Source organism: Nyctibius grandis, chromosome 30 (genome assembly GCF_013368605.1).
Source record: "Nyctibius grandis isolate bNycGra1 chromosome 30, bNycGra1.pri, whole genome shotgun sequence".
NCBI lineage: Eukaryota > Metazoa > Chordata > Aves > Nyctibiiformes > Nyctibiidae > Nyctibius > Nyctibius grandis.
In genome coordinates, this window is record NC_090687.1 from 3,027,370 (window position 1) to 3,047,846 (window position 20,477).

At 48.6% G+C, this 20,477-nt stretch overlaps 1 protein-coding gene across 7 annotated transcripts; it reads left to right on the forward strand.

Moving 5' to 3' along the window:
• Positions 1-1,801: 1,801 nt before the first annotated feature.
• Positions 1,802-20,137, forward strand: LUC7L (LUC7 like). 7 transcript variants are annotated; one of them, XM_068420124.1, is made up of 11 exons: positions 1,802-1,909; positions 2,675-2,745; positions 3,843-3,937; positions 8,857-8,955; positions 9,657-9,767; positions 10,455-10,598; positions 11,020-11,196; positions 12,040-12,128; positions 16,168-16,197; positions 17,129-17,293; positions 19,770-20,137. In XM_068420124.1, the coding sequence occupies exons 4-11, from the start codon at positions 8,860-8,862 to the stop codon at positions 19,909-19,911; spliced, it is 954 nt and encodes a 317-aa protein (XP_068276225.1). In that variant the 5' UTR covers positions 1,802-1,909; positions 2,675-2,745; positions 3,843-3,937; positions 8,857-8,859; the 3' UTR covers positions 19,912-20,137. The 7 variants fall into 7 exon arrangements, with proteins under 7 accessions (XP_068276225.1, XP_068276223.1, XP_068276218.1 ...); XM_068420122.1 differs by lacking the exon at positions 2,675-2,745 and adding an exon at positions 18,341-18,402 and having other exon boundaries at positions 19,770-19,856; XM_068420121.1 differs by lacking the exon at positions 2,675-2,745 and adding an exon at positions 3,028-3,111 and having other exon boundaries at positions 1,894-1,909.
• The last annotated feature ends 340 nt before the right edge of the window (positions 20,138-20,477 follow it).

A 20,477-nucleotide genomic window follows, 5' to 3' on the forward strand; every position in this document is an offset into this window, starting at 1 on the left:
ACTAGCCAGGGGATTTTCAAGTGTTGTTCCTGTAAATTCACCTATTAAATCGGCAGCCCCAGCTGCCAAACGGCCCGTGCACTCGTGCCGAGGGCTCTTATCTCCCTGCTGATTGGAGGCGAAATCAAGCTTTGTCAAATAGGCGTAAAATTAAATTTCATGCTATTTTGACTCCTGGAGTAGGGATCTTGTGAAGAACATACTGTGTATCGAGTGATGCCTCTGCAAACAGGCACTGCTGCCGCAGCTGCAGCGGGTGAAGCCTCTCTGTGGGGTCCCCCCGGATGCTGCGCAGCCCCCCGTGTGGGTCCAGACGCCCCATCTCCAGCCTCGTGCCACCCCAAGGCATGTGTGGGGCTCCCTGACCAGCCCCAGGATGGGGTTTGGAACCTTTCAAGGTGGCAGGACTTAGCCCTGATGGCGCAGCCAGTGGGAGAGGTGCTTTGGGGTGCTGTGGTCTGCAGGGGGTGCTGAGACTGGTGGCTCTTGTCAGGCAGTGCTTGGGGATGCAGAGATGGGGACATGCTGTGTGGGGAGCAGCTGGGCCAGCCCCACAGTGGGGACAGCACCCGGGACGGCAGCATTGTCACCGTGGACAGGGAGCTGGGGTGCTCCGTGTCTTCTCTATGGCCCGTGGCTGTGCTGGCCCACACAGTGTGTGAGTGACTGAGGACGGTGACGATGGCGGGCAGCTCGCGTCCCGAGGCGGCTGTGGCCCAGAGGTGTTGTTCCTGTTCTGGCAGCGGGACATGCCAGCGGGGCCCTCTGCGGCAGCGAGAGCACGGCCAGGGGACACAGATGGCTGCGGGCCTGGGAGTGGCTGGGGACACAGGATGGCCAGGGACACAGGGTGCCTGTGACAGCTGGAGGGCACAGGGTGGTGGCAGCCTGACACAGCATCCAGACCCCATCACCATGTGTGCTGGGGACGCTCAGGGGTGGGACACCGGCCATCGGGGTTGGGGACATCCAGAGCCCTGCTCCAGAGCTGTCCTGACCCCGGCTCTGGAGGTGACTGCAGCTCCCGGTGTGCTCCCTCGGAGCCCTCCCTGCACCCCGGGCTGAGCACCCTGCCCTGAGCACCCTGCGGTGGGCACCGGCACCGGCCCCACAGCGCTCCCTTTCCCCTCGCCGAACACCCCCATGGCACTGCCAGGGTGGGAGCAGCAGCCGTCCCGCCCGGGCACCACTGGGCAAACACGGCGGGTGGGAGCTGATAAGCCCCGGGCACCCGTCGGTCTGTTCCCTGACGTCAGCCACCGTCACCCGCCCGGCACGGCCTGGCACAGCTCGGCACAGCACAGCTTGGCATGGCTGGGCACAGCCCGGCATGGCCCAGCACGGCTTGGCACGGCTCTGCACGTCTTAGCGCGGCCTGGCATGGATCGGCATGGCCTGGCATGGATCGGCATGGCTTGGCATGGATCACCATGGCTTGGCACGACCCAGCACGGCCCAGCATGGCTCGGCAGCTGTCACAGCCCAGCTGCCGGGCCCACGCCCGGTCAGCCCCGCGGGCGGGTGCCGGGGCCCCAGGGGGCAGCACCGCCGATGGGTGCCGGGGCCCACCGCAGCGGCCCAGCGCGGGGCCAGGCCGCGGGTGCCGCCGGTAACGGGTCCCGGCGCCATGGCGGGCAGGCTGCCGGGCCCCGCCCCTCGCGCCGCCCCCGCCGGCGGACTACCCGTCCCGGCATGCCGCGCGGCGGCAGGAGGGGCCGCTTCCGCCCAGCGCCCGTCGCGCGCCGCCGTTGAGGCCGGAGCCGCCGCTGAGGCCGGAGCCGCCGCCCAGGCCCAGGCCGGAGCTGCCCGCCCGCCCGCCGCGCCCCGCGGCCCGGCCCCGCGCCCGCCATGTCGGCCCAGGCCCAGATGCGGGCCCTGCTGGACCAGCTCATGGGCACGGCCCGGGACGGTGAGTAGGGGCGGGCGGGGCCTGCAGGAAACGCCGCGGCCTGGCGGCCGCCTCAGCCGCGCGGGGCCTGGCCCGGTCCGGCCCGGCCGCCGCCTCCGCTCCGGACCTGCGGCGCGATCGGCCTCCGCCCGCGTCGGGGGGACGCGCCGGGGCCCGAGCCGGAGCCCCAGCCCGAGCCCCAGCCCGCCCCGCCGCGGCCTGGCCTCGGCCCCGCCGCCGAGTGAGCGGTGCGGGGCGGGCCGGCGGAGTGGGCCCGGGCCTCGCCGCGCCTCGGGGCGGCCTAGCGAGCTCGGCACGGGGAGCCTGGTAGGGTTAGGCCTGCCCGGCGAAGGAGCCCGCCTCGCCCCTGGCCCCTAGAAGGCGCCCGGCGTGGCCCAGCCCCGGGGGGAGCCCGCCGCTCCGGGCCCCGGCTGCCGCAGAGAGGCGTTAGGGAAAGCTCCGTGCCCGGGCCACGCCGTACTACGGGGGCACGGAGGTAGGTGTGCCCGCAGGAGCCGGCCGTGGTAGTTGTTGTCCAAGAAAAGAAATGTGACAGCCTGTACAAAAATTATGTTCCCGCTGCGGTTTGTATCTCCCTTCTGCGACTTGCTGAGTACTTAAATTCCCTCTGGCACATTAGCAGGGCTGTTCAGGTACTTTGCACTTTGTTTCGTAAGTGAATAAGTGCTTTTCGTTCTTTGTGTATTGAGTTGCTATTGAATTGCTTCCCATATTTTTATTTCATACAAACTGAACAATTGTGGCCCCTCTATTTTATTTATAAAGGTTCAGTGTATCTTTGCCTGCCTACATCAATCTGCAAGGGAGTTGCAGAAAAGCCTCATGTTCATCGAGCCGTGAGTCACAACCAATTTTTAAAGCTGTTATAACAAAAAAAAAAAAGTGTTTGCTTTTTTCACGAGTAACTTTAAAAGTGTAGCTTAGAAAGAAAAAAGAATAAAAAACCATTTTCAGTAAACACAACATTATTCCTGGATGCTTGCGAATCCTAAACTATATTCATACTTTAGTATTACACATACCTGTGTCATATACACAGATGAGCTTTAAAATTGTCACATACCATTGCCACTTTGCCTTTACTTTTATGTATCATTCCCCTGACTTCCTTACTGCAGGTGTGGGCAAGAAAACTTTTCCTTTAAAACTTTTCAACAGTGGGCATAAAATTCTGCAGCTGAGGTCTTGAAGAATGCAGATGGGTATAGTATATGTTGGAGCTCGCAGTGTGTATTGACTAACTTTGTTTCTTTTTTTACTTTTTATTTTTTTGCTTTTCTGATACTGTCTTGTTTAAGTGGCTCCTGAGTGTAAAATGTCTTCTGAGGGTGGGACGTGGGTGGGAAGCACGCTTCGTGTTCCAGGCCAAGACCTACAAGCTTCGTCTTTGCACGGCCTTGGAAAGCATACTGCATATTTGGTTTTCAAACCAAACGGACCGATACTGTAATTATCAGATGAGCAAATAGCAATCGCCTGTCAAAACTGTCCAGCACAGCCCTGTTTTGTGAGTCATGGCCCTCCGATAGTGTGGGTTTCGGTATCTCCTGCCCCTTCCTCACAGTTAAAAAAAGGGGGGGAAAAAAAAAAAACATAGAAGGTTTTGTCTGCGAGCCAGACTGTCTGCCTCCTTTTTTCTCTTCTGGCTGTGCTGTCTCTTTATATGGGTGACAGGCCTTGGACGTTGCTTGGCTTGCCAACACTGTGTTTAACATGGTGTACTGGATGAATAAATGCTAAAATAGTGTTTGTTGCCAATGATAAGTGTTCCAGAATATCCTGTTACCCTCTGAGCTTTTTTTCAAGTAATTCTGGGGAGCAGGAACACCAAGTATTTTAATCTGCATATTGAGGCGGAATGATCATGCCGACATCTTTGTTCTCTTATCGGAATTCTAATGTCTCCTTATTTAAAACCACAAATGAATTTCAGGAGATGAAACCAGGCAAAGGGTGAAGTTTACAGACGATCGTGTTTGCAAGAGCCACCTTCTGGATTGCTGTCCTCATGATATCCTGGCCGGAACAGTAAGTATATTCTCTGTGATAAGGCATTCTGGTGAGGCAGGCACTGGTGCAACTCTTCAGGGCTCATCTGTGCGTTGTGGGTAACTTCTAGGAGAGATCAGGCTTTCTGTGCCCAAGGAGCAGCCACAATTCTAATTCAGTTTCCATGACCTGTCTAGGGAACCGCTGAAGTCAGGAGCTCTCAGAATTCACTTAAAAGGGTTTTTTCTCTCACAATCCCATGTGAAGTTGCAAGGTTATTTCTCTTTTAGCAGTTTGAGATGGTTAGGGCCTGACACATCCTGTGGAGGTCGGAAGACCGTAGCTAGCCTGCTGTCCTGGGTGCTCTAGTTCACTGTTGCATCTTCAGGCTAGCAAGTTTTTCCTTACCAGCTGCAATAATCCTTAATCCTTGGAGGTTTTCAGTCTCCTCTCTCCAACCACGTGATGTTCCCCTAGTGGAAAGGCAGCTCTTTCATCATTAGTGCTTGGCGTGCTAATAGCAGGTTACAGCTCAGGCCGACTTTGTCTGTAGAGGTGGTTGGTGTGAGCAGTGTGTCACTCTGCCTGACTGGTTTGGAACAGTTGAGTCGGCTCCTTCGCTGCTGCCGTCAGGGGACAGAGCTGGCTGATTTTCAAAGGTTTGGCTCACGTGCTCTCTCCGAGAGCAAAAGGTGATGTGGGCTTTTAACAGTGAGATCTTGCAAAGTAAGTATCCAGTGCAGGCGCCCGGATGAAGGATGCAGTCCGATGTTCAACAGAAAACAGCGCATGTCTTTTGTGATTGTTGCTGTGTTACAGAATTGTAGGATGGAGATGGGTGTGGATGTTTGAAATCCATCTTTCCCCTCACTGTTTGACACTAAATACTGTGGCTCTTCACATTGTCCATCCGCTTAACCAGATTGTTTAAAGATACTGTTGTTATTTATAGCCCTTCCTGCCGTTATTTCGAGAGCCGGGTTTGACACGGGGGGTTGCCAGCGAAGGGGAGGGCTGGCACTCCTTCCTCTCTTTGTGTCTGCACTACTAGAAAGAGCTTTAGCAAAAGCTGCCTCGGCTCTGAGCGCTCAGACTTGAGCTTCTCAATGGCTGCTATTGCAGAATAAGATTGGAAGTTCAACACCAACCTCTATCTCTGTATTTATTTTTTATTAATTTGAAGCTCAGATGAGTTTCTCAGCGATTGCTCCATCAGTCTCCGTATCACCTCACTTCCATTTCAGAATTTTAAAGCTGCTTAAATCACCTGCCCACCTCCACCCTTCATGGAGGTCACTGTGGTTAGGGTATATTTTTTGCCACGAGATCCTACAACAGTTGTTTGATGCAGGCTGCCTTCTACCTCTTCTGGCACGCTTCCAGGAAGAAGGTAAACGGTGAGTCAAAGGGGTTGGATTAAGTGATGCACATGACTGTTGGTGCTAGTGCCAAAGCATGGAGGAAGTCTGAGGTGCAGATGGGCTGCAAGTCTCATTCAGAAATGGGAGAAGCCCATTCAGAAATCTGTTTCTCTTGCTTCTGTTGTTACTTGTCTGCAGTGAGTTGTCTCTTCCCTCTTGCTGTGGAATTTATGTTCAGAAATCTCATGTGGGAGCAGGAAGGAAGACTGCTTCTGTGTAGGTGATCTTGTGGATCACACAGATGTTCTTGTGGTGGCCTTTAAGTGTCTGTGGAGCTTTCTACACTGCTGTCAGCACGTTCTTGGGGGCAAGGAAAAGTTTTGGTGCCACAGATCTGTGTTGAATGAACATGTGATGTCTGGAACGGGAACAGCATTTCAGCTGTCAGCGCTACCAGCACAGAGTGAAACTTCACTGGAATGCGCAGGCTCTCCTCGTGATCTCGGTCAGGTTCACTGGCATCTTACGGTGCTCCATTCAGGGAAGAGCTGTGTGGCGTAGCTTCTATCTCTGGATGTGTATTATTGCATAAATCAGGACCTTGAATCTTTTTGGAAACTTCCAACAGATGCTCTAAGCCTTCCGGTGCTGGTTGTGTTGCATCTTCCCCCGCAGGCATTGTTACTGCTGCATCCTTCACGTGTGCAGGTAATCCTTAGTGGGGGGCTGATTGGAGACGAGTGGGAAGCTGGATCCCTTGGGTAGCTGTGCTCAGTGAAATGTGATGGAGTCCCATTCACTGACCTTCAGGTGCAGCGTAAGAGGAGGAGTCCAGACTGTAAGGAAAGCTCTGGAATATTCCTGAGAGCTGCAGAAGGCATGCTGGTGTGTGCTTTGTTTAGGTGGGCCAAGTTCCTGGTCATAAAAGCCTTTGGCCCCAGAAACTTGTCTAAACTTGTCACTAAGTAAGCTCCAGTGGTTCTCTTTTTGGTCTCCATGGGGAAGGAGGAAAGTTCTGGGAGAATACATGTTAATTTAATATGCCCATGTGCTGTTATCAGGGCCCTTGTTACCAGATCGCTCGTGGCCTGCACTGAGTTAGCTCTGCAGCTAATGGTAAGCATATTTCTGTTAGTGGAGCAGCACATGCAGAGATGGCATCAGCTGGTAACCCTCCTGAATTTCAGCTCCACTAATAAGTGGACAGATGAGTCTGAAAGCTGCCTCGGTAGAACATAGCTTGGAAATTACACTCAGGGAATTAATTGTGTCCCCCACTGGGAGATATGAGTGAGCTGAAATCTGTAGGTTGCAGAGTTGTTTCCTGGGGGTCTGTGCTTTCCTTTTTCACTTGGGTGAAACTCTGCAGCTCTGATTACTAGTGAAGAGCCTTCCTCATGGAAATAGACTTGCTGGTGAGTTAGCAGTTTAGTGGAGATCATAAGTGATACCTCAGAGTGTGGATTGCTCAGCAAATGTGAGCAGGACTAATTGTCAGTGGCGTCTAAATGTATTAAATCTTTGCGTGTGTGGGGGATTAAATCTTTACTCAGGCTCTGCTGGGTACCTGACTCAAATACTTATATTGTAAACCAGCAAGTCACGATCACTGCTGGAAAGGGTGAGTATTTGATGACAGGCCTCCCTGAGACGAGAGGATTCTTTGAGACAGAAAGGCTAGTGGTCTTACCTCGAGTGAGCAATGCCTGCGAAAATCTCTGTGCACCTAGATCATCTCCAAGGACGTGGAGGAAGACTTGAGGTTTGTATGCTAGTGAGACCTTAACGACCTCCCCCAGAGGAAGAGGTTGAGGGATTCGTTGCCTTTTAACAAACAGGGCGAGGAATACAGAGCACACTGTTGGCTCTTGTGAACTTGTCGGTTGGAGCCCCTTCTCTGAAGTGGAGCTAGTGGCTCAGCTTGCAAGAAGAGTTCAGATAAGAATACTGATGATCTGTGACAAGGACATCTAATAGCGCTGTTTTCTCCCTATATTGGAAAGGGATCTCAGTAGAATAACCATAAGAATAGAAGATTTGAGTCACATCATGGAAAGTTATTTTTGTGGCAAAATAACAGTAGCTCACTAGCATTCTTTGAAGAGGCTTGCTTGAAGATGAACATGATTAAGCTCTGAAAGCACCGAATGCTTTTTTTTATAGGCATTAAATTTCTACATTAGAGAGCTCAGCAGGACTATTCCTGGATACAGTGTCTGTTCTTGTAGCCTGCTGGCTGTGGCCTCCTGTTTCTGGTAAATCTGAGCAAAATGAGGAAGACTAAATAGTGGCAAATCATCTGGAAATCTTTTCTTTCTTTGAAAAAGAAAAGCTAATAAGATGGGTAACTGCTGAAACCCAGAGCATTACGTGGTGGAGCTTGCTTTAGCTGCCTTACTTCATTCTAAGCACTTCCATTGCTGCTGTCCGAGTGTGTTGCTTCACACAGGTGTCCCTGGCAGCCCCAGCTCTGGGTTGTGATGTTCCACAGGGATTCTGTGCTGATCCCAATTTAGCTGTATTTACCTTTTTCAGTGAGTTGACCCTGTTGTGCTGTGTTCAGGTTTGGGCTCCTTGGGACGGGGGGTGACTAGCAGAGAAGAGGATGGCTGGCTGGGGTGTTCCTGCATGCGATGACGTGTACCTGGCCATTTGTACTGTGGCTCACACTTAGGCCTTTTATTATTTTGGCTTTCAAAATGTCATATTCTTTTTCTACTTTAAAAATAAGAGAAATGTCCTCTGTTACATATTGATAATGTTGAAATGCAATTTCCATAATTTGAGAGCATATTTAACGTTGGTTCGTGTGGCTGTTAACTACTAGGTTGGGGAAAAATAGCAAATATAAATAGCACCGACTGCCATGGGAGTGAAGGGCAGCATGCGAGCCAGGGCTTTCTGGGCGTGGAGACACTCTCAAGAAGTCTCTTGTTAGATGAGCTTACGCAGAGGAATGAGCGTTGCTGGGCAGGTCTTAAAATCCCAGGCCCCAGCTGAATGGGGGAAGGGGCTAGCTGTAGAATGACGAGCCTGCTGTTGCTGAGTGTGGGTCTGTGCTTTTCTACTGGCCGTATCACTTATTCCCTTAAGCCTGTTTGTTCTTGACAGGAAGCATTCTGTCTGCATTCTGTGGTTTGGTATCTTTCGATACGTTACTAGGGCTCATCCTGACACAGATGTGCTTTTCCAGGGGAGCTCTGAACAGGGTACAAAGCTGTATGTTTTGCTCTGCTGTAGCTCCATAACGGGAGGCGTTTGGGGTCGGTGCCCGTTGAAGGAGTTGCTGCCGGAGTGTGCTGCACCTTCCCAGCTCCCTCCCAGCAATTTCTAAGGCTGGGCTGTGACCTAGAGCAGGAGTAGGACTGAACTTAAAACATTTGGGGTGTTTTAGTGTTGTTCCAGGAACACCTAGAAAAGGGATTCTGGCAAGCATGTGGTTCTTCTGGCTAGTTGTGTTACTGACAGGTTAAGAGGAAGCTCTTCTGCCTGAAGAGGCTGCATTTTGATGTGATACAGCTGGCAAGAGTTAAGTGTCTGCTGCTTGTTGCCATAATGGAGGGTTCTCACACTGATATTCCTTTTTCTTTTCAACAGCGAATGGACCTGGGAGAATGTACAAAGATCCATGACTTGGCCCTGCGAGCAGATTACGAGATTGCAAGTAAAGAGAGAGACCTGTTTTTTGAGCTGGATGTGAGTATGGAGAAATTTTTGTTACTTTTGTGGAAACTGCCTCTGGAAGCTATTTGGCTGAACAATAGAACTCAGCAGGCATTTCAGCTAGCTGTGTTATTTGATGTGTTATCTGACAAGAATGTGCAGCCCCTTCCCCTTGGCTTGATTGCTGACTTGAAATTGTAAAAGTAATTACTTTAATTAATGGGGCCCTTGCAACCCCATTAGTCCAGCTAGCTGGAAGGCTCCTCTGGCATTCCTTGCATCCCACACCTGCTGCTCTGTGCCAGGTCATTGTAACCTGGTGGCCTGTCCCAGAAGGAGATTTGACATTAAAAGCTGCCTGATCTGGTTTTGCTTTTACCAGATTTAGCTTTCTGTGATGGAGCAGATCAAGTGGAAGGACAATTCTATCTTCCCTTTTCATGTTCTTCCAGTGCTTTTGTCTTTGCACTTATTGCTCGTGCGTTTAAAGTTCCAGTCTTCATGTGAGTGTTCTGTTATGTGTCAGAGTAAAGGAGCAGTGTCAGGTTCCAGACTTAAGGGCAGGGATCAAATTATATGACACTTTGCAGAAAAAATATTTTTTTTTCTCAAGGCACCTGTTCTTGAGATTGTTTGTGCATTGTACAGGGATTGTACCGGCTAGCTGTGGGCTGTCAGAGCTAGGTCTGGCACAGAGAACATCTTTATTCACAGTTCTTTGTCTGAACATGCAGGCGATGGATCACCTGGAATCCTTCATCGCAGAGTGTGATAGGAGAACAGAACTGGCCAAGAAACGCCTGGCTGAGACACAGGAAGAGATCAGTGCTGAAGTGTCTGCAAAGGTATTGTCCTCTCATTAAACGTTTGTTCTGAAAGTCTGTGCAAGAGCAGTGGTGTTCTGCTATCTCTGATGCCGTTGATACTGGGAAGCTGGGCTCCACAAAGGCTTTGTGGGTGCCAGCCATCCTCCTCAAACGCTGCTCTGGCCCTTCTTGTGACAAACTTACAGGTTCAGAGGGCCATAGTAGCCTAAAACATGAACTCTAGAATACGTTGCTTTAGCATGGCAGTAAAGTGTTCGTTTCCCCTCCACTATTCAATGTTCATATAATAGCTTAGTAAATCCCTTCCATGATTGTTAATTCCATGATTGTTAAATCCATTGCACTTAAGAAATGCTCATGAAATTTCCTCTTTGGGAGCTTCCTTCATCAGGACAATACAAATAATTTCTGAAGCTGGTTTTGCAGACTCCTTCCTGTCCTGTAAGCCAGAAATGGGCCACTGATTGTGGCAGAACTGTTTATGTCCCTTTCATGCCTGATTTCTCTCTTTGCTACATGTCTGTGACTGCCCTGCCTGTACTCAGCCCACCAATCCCTTTTTGTTGGGACGCCTTTGACTTTTGGAGATTTATGGTCGTCTTCCAACAACTGCTTCTATTAAACATTATTTTTTAGAGAAAAAGGAAATGTCCTGCAAGCGTTAGCAAGTTTTTTGTCTTATTAAAAACTAACTGTTCTCTTTAGGCAGAGAAAGTACATGAGCTGAATGAAGACATTGGAAAACTCCTAGCTAAAGCTGAACAGCTGGGAGCTGAAGGAAATGTTGATGAGTCTCAAAAGATCCTGATGGAAGTGGAGAAAGTTCGAGCGAAAAAGAAAGAGGCAGAGGTATGGCCTTGATTCTCCTATGAATTGTAAGAGCAGACTGGGTTGGGCTGAGTGCGTTACAAACAGCTGGGAGGTTCCTCCCTCTTTTCCCATGTTGCCAGCACCTCCTTTTTCAGTTTCAGCCATGTGCCAGCAAGCAGTTGGTAGTGTAGTGTCACAGATGAAGAAAAGCTTTTTAGCAATTTTTATCTATCTAGAGGGGGGGATTCCTTCTCTGAAATATTTGGTCACTAGTCACTTGGAGGGGTAGACTGTCAGGTTAGCTGTGCTCGCAAAGCGTTTTGTGTGGCACCTCCTTTATATTGAGGGTGCTTTTATGATCCTTGAAGGACCCATGGCAGTCCTTTGCAAGGGCTTCCCTGGAGGGCTGTGACTCTGTAAGCGTTCCCTGACATTTGCCTGTTTTTCTGCCTCCCTTTAGGAAGAATACCGAAATTCAATGCCTGCATCCAGTTTCCAGCAGCAGAAGCTGCGTGTGTGTGAAGTCTGTTCAGCATATCTGGGTCTCCATGACAACGACCGGCGTCTTGCTGACCACTTTGGAGGCAAATTACACTTGGGTTTCATTCAGATTCGTGAGAAACTGGATCAGCTGAGGGTAATCCTGTCTGTTTTAAACCTTCTCCTTGTAGTTCTGAAGACATTCATCACTTTTATTAAATACATACAGAATTCTTTGCAGAGCGCTTGTAAAAGCCCAGAAATTTCTGATTGCAGAATCCTTGAAACTTCAAACAGAGGTTTGTGTAGCCTCACGTGTTCTGTAATTTCTGGGTAACTAAATAAGTACCCTCAGAATTAGTCAAACCAGACCACTGCTGTCATTTCTTCCTTAAATACATGCGACTACCATTGCGCTTTCTCATTGGCTTGGCTGAAATTTGTCACTGTGGGTTTTTTGATTATTGAAGAGCATTTTCAGACCTCTTAACGAAGTGCTTGAACTGAAGTTTCACGTAGTGCTGTCACTGAAGATGATCTTCAGTAGCTGAAGCAATCAGAAGTTTTCTGGAATGGTTTGCAATGGAATTGTGGTGCTGGCCTTGCTCACAGACAGACACCTTTAACCTGCTCGAGTAACAGTTGTGATTCCTCTGCCTTGTTCACTAGGCAGTATATTGAGGTCGATGCCTCGACTGATCATCATTGCGAGGCCAGAGCACTGTTCTGTTGTGCTGTGTATGCTTGTGGTGAGACAGTCCCTTGCCTCAAAGCTTACGGGCTGGTCTCTTAGAGCACGAGCGCTCAAAGCAGAGTGTGGTATTTCATACACAGATGTATGTTAGTGAAGTTGTGAGGAAAATGAGAACCTCGACAGAGACCTTGACTAGCACATGAAATGCAGTGAAACGGTTCTTTGTCCTACTACCTGAATAGTCTCCCTGCACATCTCTCTGACCTGGTACTGTATGGCTGAAATGCAGTGTGATTTTTTTTCTAGAAAACAGTGGCGGAAAAGCAAGAGAAGAGAAACCAGGATCGTTTGAGGCGGAGAGAGGAGAGGGAACGAGAGGAGAGGATGGGCAGACGGTAAGTGAAAGCTGATAACTGGTTTGTGAAGCTGGTTTTGAAATAGTCTGATTTCTTGTATCTGAGCATTGCAGGAAAGCAGTGTCTGCTATGGGAGCAGCTGTTTGACATGCTCTGGATGCTGCGTGAGCACCTTGGCATTCAGTTGAAGATGTAAATGAATGCACAAACCCCCCATCTTATAGTGATTGTATGTGTATTGTTTTAACCTCCATTGTGTATCTGAAAGATGTGAGCTCCCTGTCGTCTTCAGGCTTATATTGGTCTAGTCGCTATCTTTGGGAACCTGAATCTAGGTAAAATGCCCCCATCCAGTGCATCTGAGCAGGAAAGTTTAGGATGAGTGAATGCTAGGTTTGCTCATACAATGCCACTCATGCAAAAATTCCCTGGACATCCCTCCTCACTTCTAGGCCAGGAGGTGACAGCAGAACGGAGCTGGTATCCATGAGCCAGCTGGTGGGCTGCCTGTCTTGCTCGGAAACTTTTCTGCAACAACAGCGAGGCACAGCTTTGGCACTTCTAGGGGATCCAAGGGATCCCAAGGAGTGGCTGCTTCTGGTGGTTGTGGCTGTATGTGTCACCTTCTGCTCATACGTGTGTAATTCCTGAACAGTGGGAGTGGCTGCAACATTGGTATTCTTGGGACAAGCTCTTCTGCCTCTTGCCAGCTGAACTGGAAAAACAATTTCTTCTGTACTTGAACTGAACAGGCATCTTGTGTGTAAACAGCTGAGTTAAACAGCCTGGTGTGGAGGGGGTGGTTATTTCCAATGGTCAGGCAGAGGAACTGGCCGAGTAGCAATGCTGTTCTCATTGTCACGGCATTTCCCCAGTTACCTCATGTGTTTCTCCTCTTGTACTCCTTGTGTCAAAAAACCCAACCTTGCTGCCTGTGGAAGGCTCGTTTTGACCCTCGGTGTAAACTGCAGAGTGTGTTTCAGCCATCCATGTCTGAGGCATGAGAGATACATAACTGCAGTATGCTCTGAGATGGTGCTGGCTTCTGGCTGTGCATTGCTGGAAGTGCTAGCAGATAAATACCAGAATCGAGGCAGGTTGGTTTGCTGTGGTCTGCGGCTTGGTGATCTTGTTGTATTGTGAAGATGTAAGCCCCAAATTGTTACGCGTTCTCAAATTCGGGTGTTTTGTGTGGGTTCTCTCTCCCTGTGGATCACCCGGTGTCATATGAAGCACCAGTTCGTGCGCTGTTTTTTTAGAAAAAAACAAACCAACCCACAAACACTCAGTTCTTGAGAGTTAAGGAGCCTCTTATGTTCACAGGTAGTCCCTGTATGGATTCATCTGATGAGGGGGTTTGAAGACAACTTTTGAATGTTAATTTAGTGCTTTAGATATGAAGGGTTTGAGAACTGCATTGAGTTGGCCTGCAGTCTGAGTTCTTGCTGGTTCCATCTGTGGCACTATAAGTAGTGGCACTATAAGACTGTGGGCAGCCTTTGCTCTCGCTCTGTGTGGAGGCGTCTGTGTGCTCCTCTGTGTGGATACCAAAGAGAAGCTTGTTACGAAGGAGCGAGGAGTGCCATACAGAGGAGGTCAAATTATTTGCCTCTCCAAAATGACAACTTGACCCAAAGAAGGAAAATAGTTTTCCCAGTGGACACTCAGTGTCAGAACTGAGGTTAGAGCCCAGATTTCTGGATTTCTCAGCACCTCATCCACTGGGAGCTGTGCAGCCCTGTGCTTACAGGGGCATTTTTCCATCAAAAACTAATTAGTGACTTCTACCGCCTTTCAGACTGCCTCTCTTAACCACAGCTTGGTACTTTAAGGAACCACATAAAACATGTTTCCTTCATTCTTCTCATATCTTCATATGCAGCATCGTCATGGTGTTATTCAGGAAGAATGCTGCTTGCCTTTGAGAAGTCTTTGGTGACTTACAGGCACTGTGACATCCTATGGAAACCTGTAGATTCACTTGTGAAACTCTACCACTCACAGACTTTATTATTGTCAACTAAACTGTGATTTCCACATGGGAATGAGTGAACTGGGTTGTCACCCTTAGTGGTAAATAAACACAAGTCCTTTGTTTGGTGTTGCTGGTGACTGAGCTACCCAGTAATGTCTTAAGACTGAAATTCTGTGGAGAGGTGGCATGCTTGGAAGTGCAAATACCTCGGTATTTGCTTCCAGAGTACATCAGCAAACAAGTCTAGGTGGAGTTGCCAAATGGGTTTCCGTTGTAATGAGTTGGACAAAACACAGGTTATGAAACTCAGCACATAGCCTCTGTGAGGCAGGGATGAAAAAAGAAGGGAAAAATCAAAAACAAACGCTCAGCCTCTCACTCCTGGACAGCAGTCTTCTACTGTCCTCTGCTGTATACTGATTCAGGCTTGTGAGGAAAGTGGTGTTTTGTTGGACGCTTCTTGAATTCCAAGTCTAGTGCTAGGGAGTGATTATCAGGAGTTTATTGTGCAAACTTCTGCTCAGATCATAGGTGTGGAAGGGCAGCCAGGCTTTTCAGGGGATGTGGAATGGCTTTGTCTGGAAGTGTGCACCAGTGATTCAGAATAAAGTGATCAGGGGGGAGAAGAACATTAAGAACTTGGAGTAATTACAACCACCAAAAAAAATCAGCTGCCTGCCAGGCATCTCCAAGAGGTCCTGCTGCTCTGTCAGCTTCTGTTACTTGGAAAAGGAGGTGTGTGGTTGTTGCCTGGCTCTCCTGGTTCATCAGCTTTTCCTTCCTCTGGTCATCTTGTGTGTTGCCCCAGCGCATGGTTCGTTTGCCTGACTCCAACCTTGCCTGAGCTCCACCTTGTTTACAGCCCTTCTACCTGAGTTCCTTTCTAAATTTGGGGTTTTTCCTTTATTTCTACCATGACTGAACAATCCTATTTCATTGTGAAAGGATGTCAGTGCACAGTGATTCTCTTAATCTTGTCTTATCCAGGTATGGTTTTAAAGTATATTATTAAAATAGATGCTTTTCTATTGCTTTTTAAAATTTTGTCTGTGTGTAACTTTCAGCCACGTCTCCTATTACAACGCCAGAACAGCCCTGGGGCTGTGTAACTGGCACACCCCCTGCGAGTCTACACGCAGTGGGGAGACGGGAGCAGTTATGAGTGTGAGTCTCTAAGTCACTAAACAAGGAGACTGGCTGATTCTCAATTAAAGCACAAAGAGACTCAGGCAATGTGTGAAGTTTTGGTGCAGGTTGGCTTTGAAATGTGGCTGTAGAGAAAAAGGGAGGGCGGATCTGTCACGTGGAGTGGTATTTTAAGTGGTGCTGAGTTGAAAGAATTCTGACATTGTTATTTACGGCCTGTCAAAAGCTAACAGTGTTAAGCTGAGAGTGCTGTACATGAGCTCTGAAGCCACGGAAATGGGAGAAAGAATAGTGAGGCTGGGGTGATTTCTTCTCAAGTGGCCTTCTAGGTCTGGGATGAAGGATTTCCAGTATCTCAGTTACTTTTCAGTAATAGCTCTTCCTTTGTTTCTGTGTCCCCTCTTTGTTTCTAGCTCATCTTTCCCAAACAGGAAAAAATCCGTTGAAGCAAATGTCCATCTAATGTGTGTTTAAATAAATGACAAGTGAGAAAATGCTATATTTTCCCTTTATTACAACCTTTTTAATGTGTAACTACCTCAAAGGAACCAAAATCAGAAAACTGTCAAGTGGCTTTCTGACTGGAGGAGAGCGGCATTTTTTCTTGAAAATGTTAGAATTGATCTAGGTGATGTTAGACTGCAACGGGTAAAGAGTATGTATCAAATATAGACAGCAAATTTAAAGTCAGAGGCTGAGCCTTTTCTGTTCTGACAGGAAGCTCTGCATGAAGAAATTAGTGTTTCTACAAAGTTCTTCAGTTGTTGACATATTCTCCCTGCCCCACAAATTGAAGCTAATTAAATGTTTTAATGGCAATCTCTTTTTTTTAACTGACATATTGCTTGGGGTGGTGTTGTGTTCCTGTGAAGAGCTGCCAGGGTGAATGGGTTGTTGTCTTGAAAGCCCTCTGACTGTGTCATACCTTCTCTTGCTTAACTCTCTTCTTCTTTCTAGGTCTGGATCAAGAAATAGAGATCGCCGAAGGTGAGTGTACAGTTCTACAATTCTGCCAGTTTCTCTTTAGCTACTGAGGTTTTTCCTGGGTCTCACGGATGGTGTTCACTCAGTGCACCCCCAGCCTCTTTGTTTTGCTCCCTGAAAGAAGTGGGAATTACCTCTTGGACCCTTCAGCGGTGCTGTGCTACGTAGTGTCACCCGCTGGGCTAGAAAGCAAATGCTGGCCAGGCTGGTCAGGACAGAGGGTGCTGTGCACTCCTGAGTACAAGTCTAAGGATGTACTTGATGTCTTTTTCTATAATATCTAATATACTTCATAGTTTTAATGTCTGAAATGTATCTGTTACATATATAATACCTCAGATGTAAAAATACAGCAATTTGAGGTCAGAGCCCCCCCCATCTCTATGAAGAGCTCGCCTTCATGGTGTGACAGCCTTCCCTCAGTGATCACATACCTGGAGATCTTCCTCTCTGCTGCTTTCCATATACATTGGCATCCTTTTGTTTTGTTTTTAAAGCAGATTGAAACAAATCTGCTTCTGAAGTGCAGTACTTTCACAAGGGAGGCTCTCTTGGCAGACTGCCGCACAGGTTATGGTAATTTCACATGCCACTTTGGCCTCTCTTCTACTTCCACAGGCCTCACTTTGAGTGAGGCACGGTTGGTAAGCTCTGCTCTAGGCATCGGAAAGTGCTTACATCAATGGTGGGAGCTTTTTATCTGAGCTTCCCAGCAAATCCAAGTTACCCACTGGCACTTTGTTGGTAGCATGAGGCCCAGGAGGGAGATGCCCACTGTGTGGGTGATCTGCCCTCTGGGTTGGCAGGGATGTGGCTGGGGCGGTGAGTGCTGATGCTATTTGTTACTCAGGAATGTCCGAGAGATGGGCTCAGGTGTACAGATCCGATGTACTGGCCCGTCTCCTGAGTCTGAGGCAGTCTGTGTCCTCTTCAGATCACGGTCTCGGGACAGGAGGCGAAGGCGCTCGAGATCAGCTTCCCGTGAGCGGCGGAAGTCTCGCTCCAGGTCCCGAGACCGACACAGGCGCCACCGGAGCCGCTCCCGCAGCCACAGCAGAGGTCATCGACGGGGGTCCAGAGACAGGAGTTCAAAACACAAGTATGTATTCCTGACACGAGCGCTTCTGGGAAGGGCAGTCCTTGGCATCACAGTGAAAAGAGCGAGCAGGAGTGTGACAGGTTTCTCAAGTCAGCAGCTGCAGTGTCCTGTGCCAGCTCCTGGGCCAACGCGGGGTTTTGTAGATGGTCTCACATGAGGGCAGCAGGGCGATAACTGTACAGCGAGATCCCAGCTTGAGGGGGGAGTCTAGGAGATAGAACTGATTCCCCGATCTGCAGTGCTGAGCCTTGAGAAGTTGCTGGTTTTCTTGTATAAGCAGCAGCACAAAGGCCTGCTTGAGCTAGCCAAGCCTCCCTGGGCCTGTAAGAGCCAAGTAACTGAGAGGCAGTTTTGATGTTACATTTCTATGGTTACCTTCTGCTTCCCAGTTTCTCTCTCTCAGTGCTGGCACAGGGAAGGAGATGCATGATTTGGGACCTGGGGGAAGCCTTCTGTTAGGGTAAGAAGGTGGCTGGTTGAGAGAGAGACAGTTCTTTAGGAATCTGCACTAGAGGGAGGGGAAAAAGCAGCTGGGAGGAGGAGCACATGACTCTCCTGTCGCTGAGGAGAAGCGCTATAGTCCAAAGAAGGACTTTAAGTCTCTTCTGAAACTCAGCAGAACACCCACTATGTTGGAGGAAGGATGAGGCAAGCGTATGTAGGAGTATTTGAAAAATTATAAGGGATCATTGTGTTTCCTTACAGCCCTTCTAAGCCCAGGAGCGAGTCTATCACCAGGTGCTTGCTGAAGTTAGATCTGGCTTTTTTAAAATGCTCTTAATTAATAGGGGAGTGCTTTAGCACTGTCTCTTCTGATCAGGCATCACCACTCAAGTACAGTTCTAGAAACAAACCTACTGTTGTGTGTCTTGTGTCACATTAAGGGGTAGGAACAGGTTTTAAAGATACCTGATGATGGGGAGGGAAATAATGGTCTGGAAAAATAAGTCTGTTAATAATTGAGGGGGGGTGTAAATACTGTTGATTCTCCAATGGCTGAGATACTAAAGTCCTTTTTTAAATCTGTCTTGAACATGAAAAATAAAGAAAAGAAGTTTGGACAATTAGGAAGTGAGGAAGACCCTGTAATAACTATTACTAAAGAGCAGGTAAGGGATTGCTTCGAAAACCTTGAACACATTCAAACCAGCCCATGGAGGTTGTAGGGGGATTGGCTAGCTGACGTACTTACACAAAATTACAGAGAACTGGGGAGAGACCAGGATCAGTTTAAGAAAATAAAAAGAAGAGAACAAACAACTCTGTTCCCTGAAAGAGTGTAGCTTCTGTTTTCACCTCGACAATTAATGAAGCCTGCATTCAGGTTCTGCTGGTCTGAGGTCTCACTTCTAGAAAGAGACGGAGAGCCTGTCACAGGATCGGAGATCTCAGGGTAGGAGGACTACGGGCAGCAGGCATTGTTGTGGGGACAGGAGAAGAGCTAATCTCATCAGACAGACTAATGTCTTCTGGTTAAATGAGTCAGTTTAAGAAAAATGAACTGGCTCATGTGATACGGAGGGCTGGAAGGTTTTAATGTATCAGTTGTGCAGTATTTCCAAACCTTACAATCAGCGTGGATGAAAGCTGGAACCTCTAAGGCACCTGCCAGGTCCCTGTGACCGTAAAGAAAAACCTGTGTGCTGAGTCCTGGAGTAAAATGTGCTGGCTCTGTGAAAGCCCCTGCCTAGTTCAGAGGGGGTACACGCTGCTAGAGCTCGTTCAGGATCAGCACCTTTTGGAGGCTGCTAGTCGATAGGCCGGCAGGAGTCACACTGGAAAACAGCCTTTTCAGATTGGACCCAACATGAAGCCCTCTGCTTAATTCTGTGTGGGCTGGTAACAGCAAAGCACTGCTGAAAATCTGTACCTGTCATTTGGGCAGGCTGTGAAAAGATTCACCCGTGCTGTGGGCTGTGAATATAAATCTGTATCATCCCGAGTCTGAACCCAGAACGCTGCCGAGGACGACGCTTGTCAGGATGCAAAGCAGGAAAAGCCCAGGGCTGAGCAAGCGTTTGGGTCCAAGAATACAGTTGGTATTGAAAGCAGTTGAGCAGAAAGCCACTAGCTTCGAGTGTAATGAAAAGCCACTCTAGAAGACACAGACAGAGCTGAGTGACAGACAAGGAAGAAATTGCAGGCACTTTGGTGTGGCCCAGTAGACTAGTAAGGGGCCCAGGGAAGGCCTCAGAGAGCCCCTGTGGCAACAGTTTGAAAGGATCACTGTGAGAGTACCAAAGGCTGCGCTGTGCACTCCGCGGTGCAGAACTGGCGTTCTCTCAAGTAAAGCCCAGCGAGGGCCCAGAGCTGCTGTCCTGGGGGACACGGCTCGTGACATCAGCACCTAGGCACATTTCTGTCAGGAACTTGTGTTACGCCACAGCCCTGTTAGGGAAAGACGATGTCATTTTGTGCATATTTGAAAATTATTTTAGTTGTGAAGCTTATAGCGACGGTTTACTTTGTACTTCAGATCTTCTAGAGATCGATCTTCAAGAGAGAAGTCACGAGACAGAGAGAGAAAAGAGAAGAGCTCTTCTGAGAGGCGGCACGAGAGCACAAATGGCAAATCTCGTTCCAAGAGATCAGAAGAGAGAGAAGCTGGCGAGATCTGAACTCAAACGATCTGTGTTGCACTGTAAATAGTCTGATGAGAAACATTCTACACAAAGCCTAAATTTCCCATTTATATTTACTGAATACAACTCATCTTTTGTAGTTTGGAATTTTTATTGTTTGGCAGATAGCTGTGAGTTTGTAGAGACACAGAGTTACGTACTGTTTAACAGGGGTTTCGTTTTAGTAGGAATAAATAAATCTGGACGGATCGTTTTCACTTCAGGCCAGTGGTTGACACGCCGTGTTTGTCCTGACCCAGCGAACGCGGCCGTCAGGGGCAGCGCTGTGGTTGCACACCTGAGCTGCCCTGACATTTGTAACGCTTCAGCCCTTTGCAAAAGATCTACCTGACCCTTTGTGAGCACACCAGTACCACTGGTTCTCACTTAATTTTTTTTCCTTCTGTTTATATATGTTAAAAGAAATTCAGAAGTTCTTTTTTTCCTGTTAGCTCTTAGCCACCTCATTTTTATGTCTCCAGCACTTGCGAGTTGCCTCACTATTCCAGCTCAGTCAAGACAGGCAAAATTTTGGCCCCTATCTGCTGATTTTGAAAGCTGCT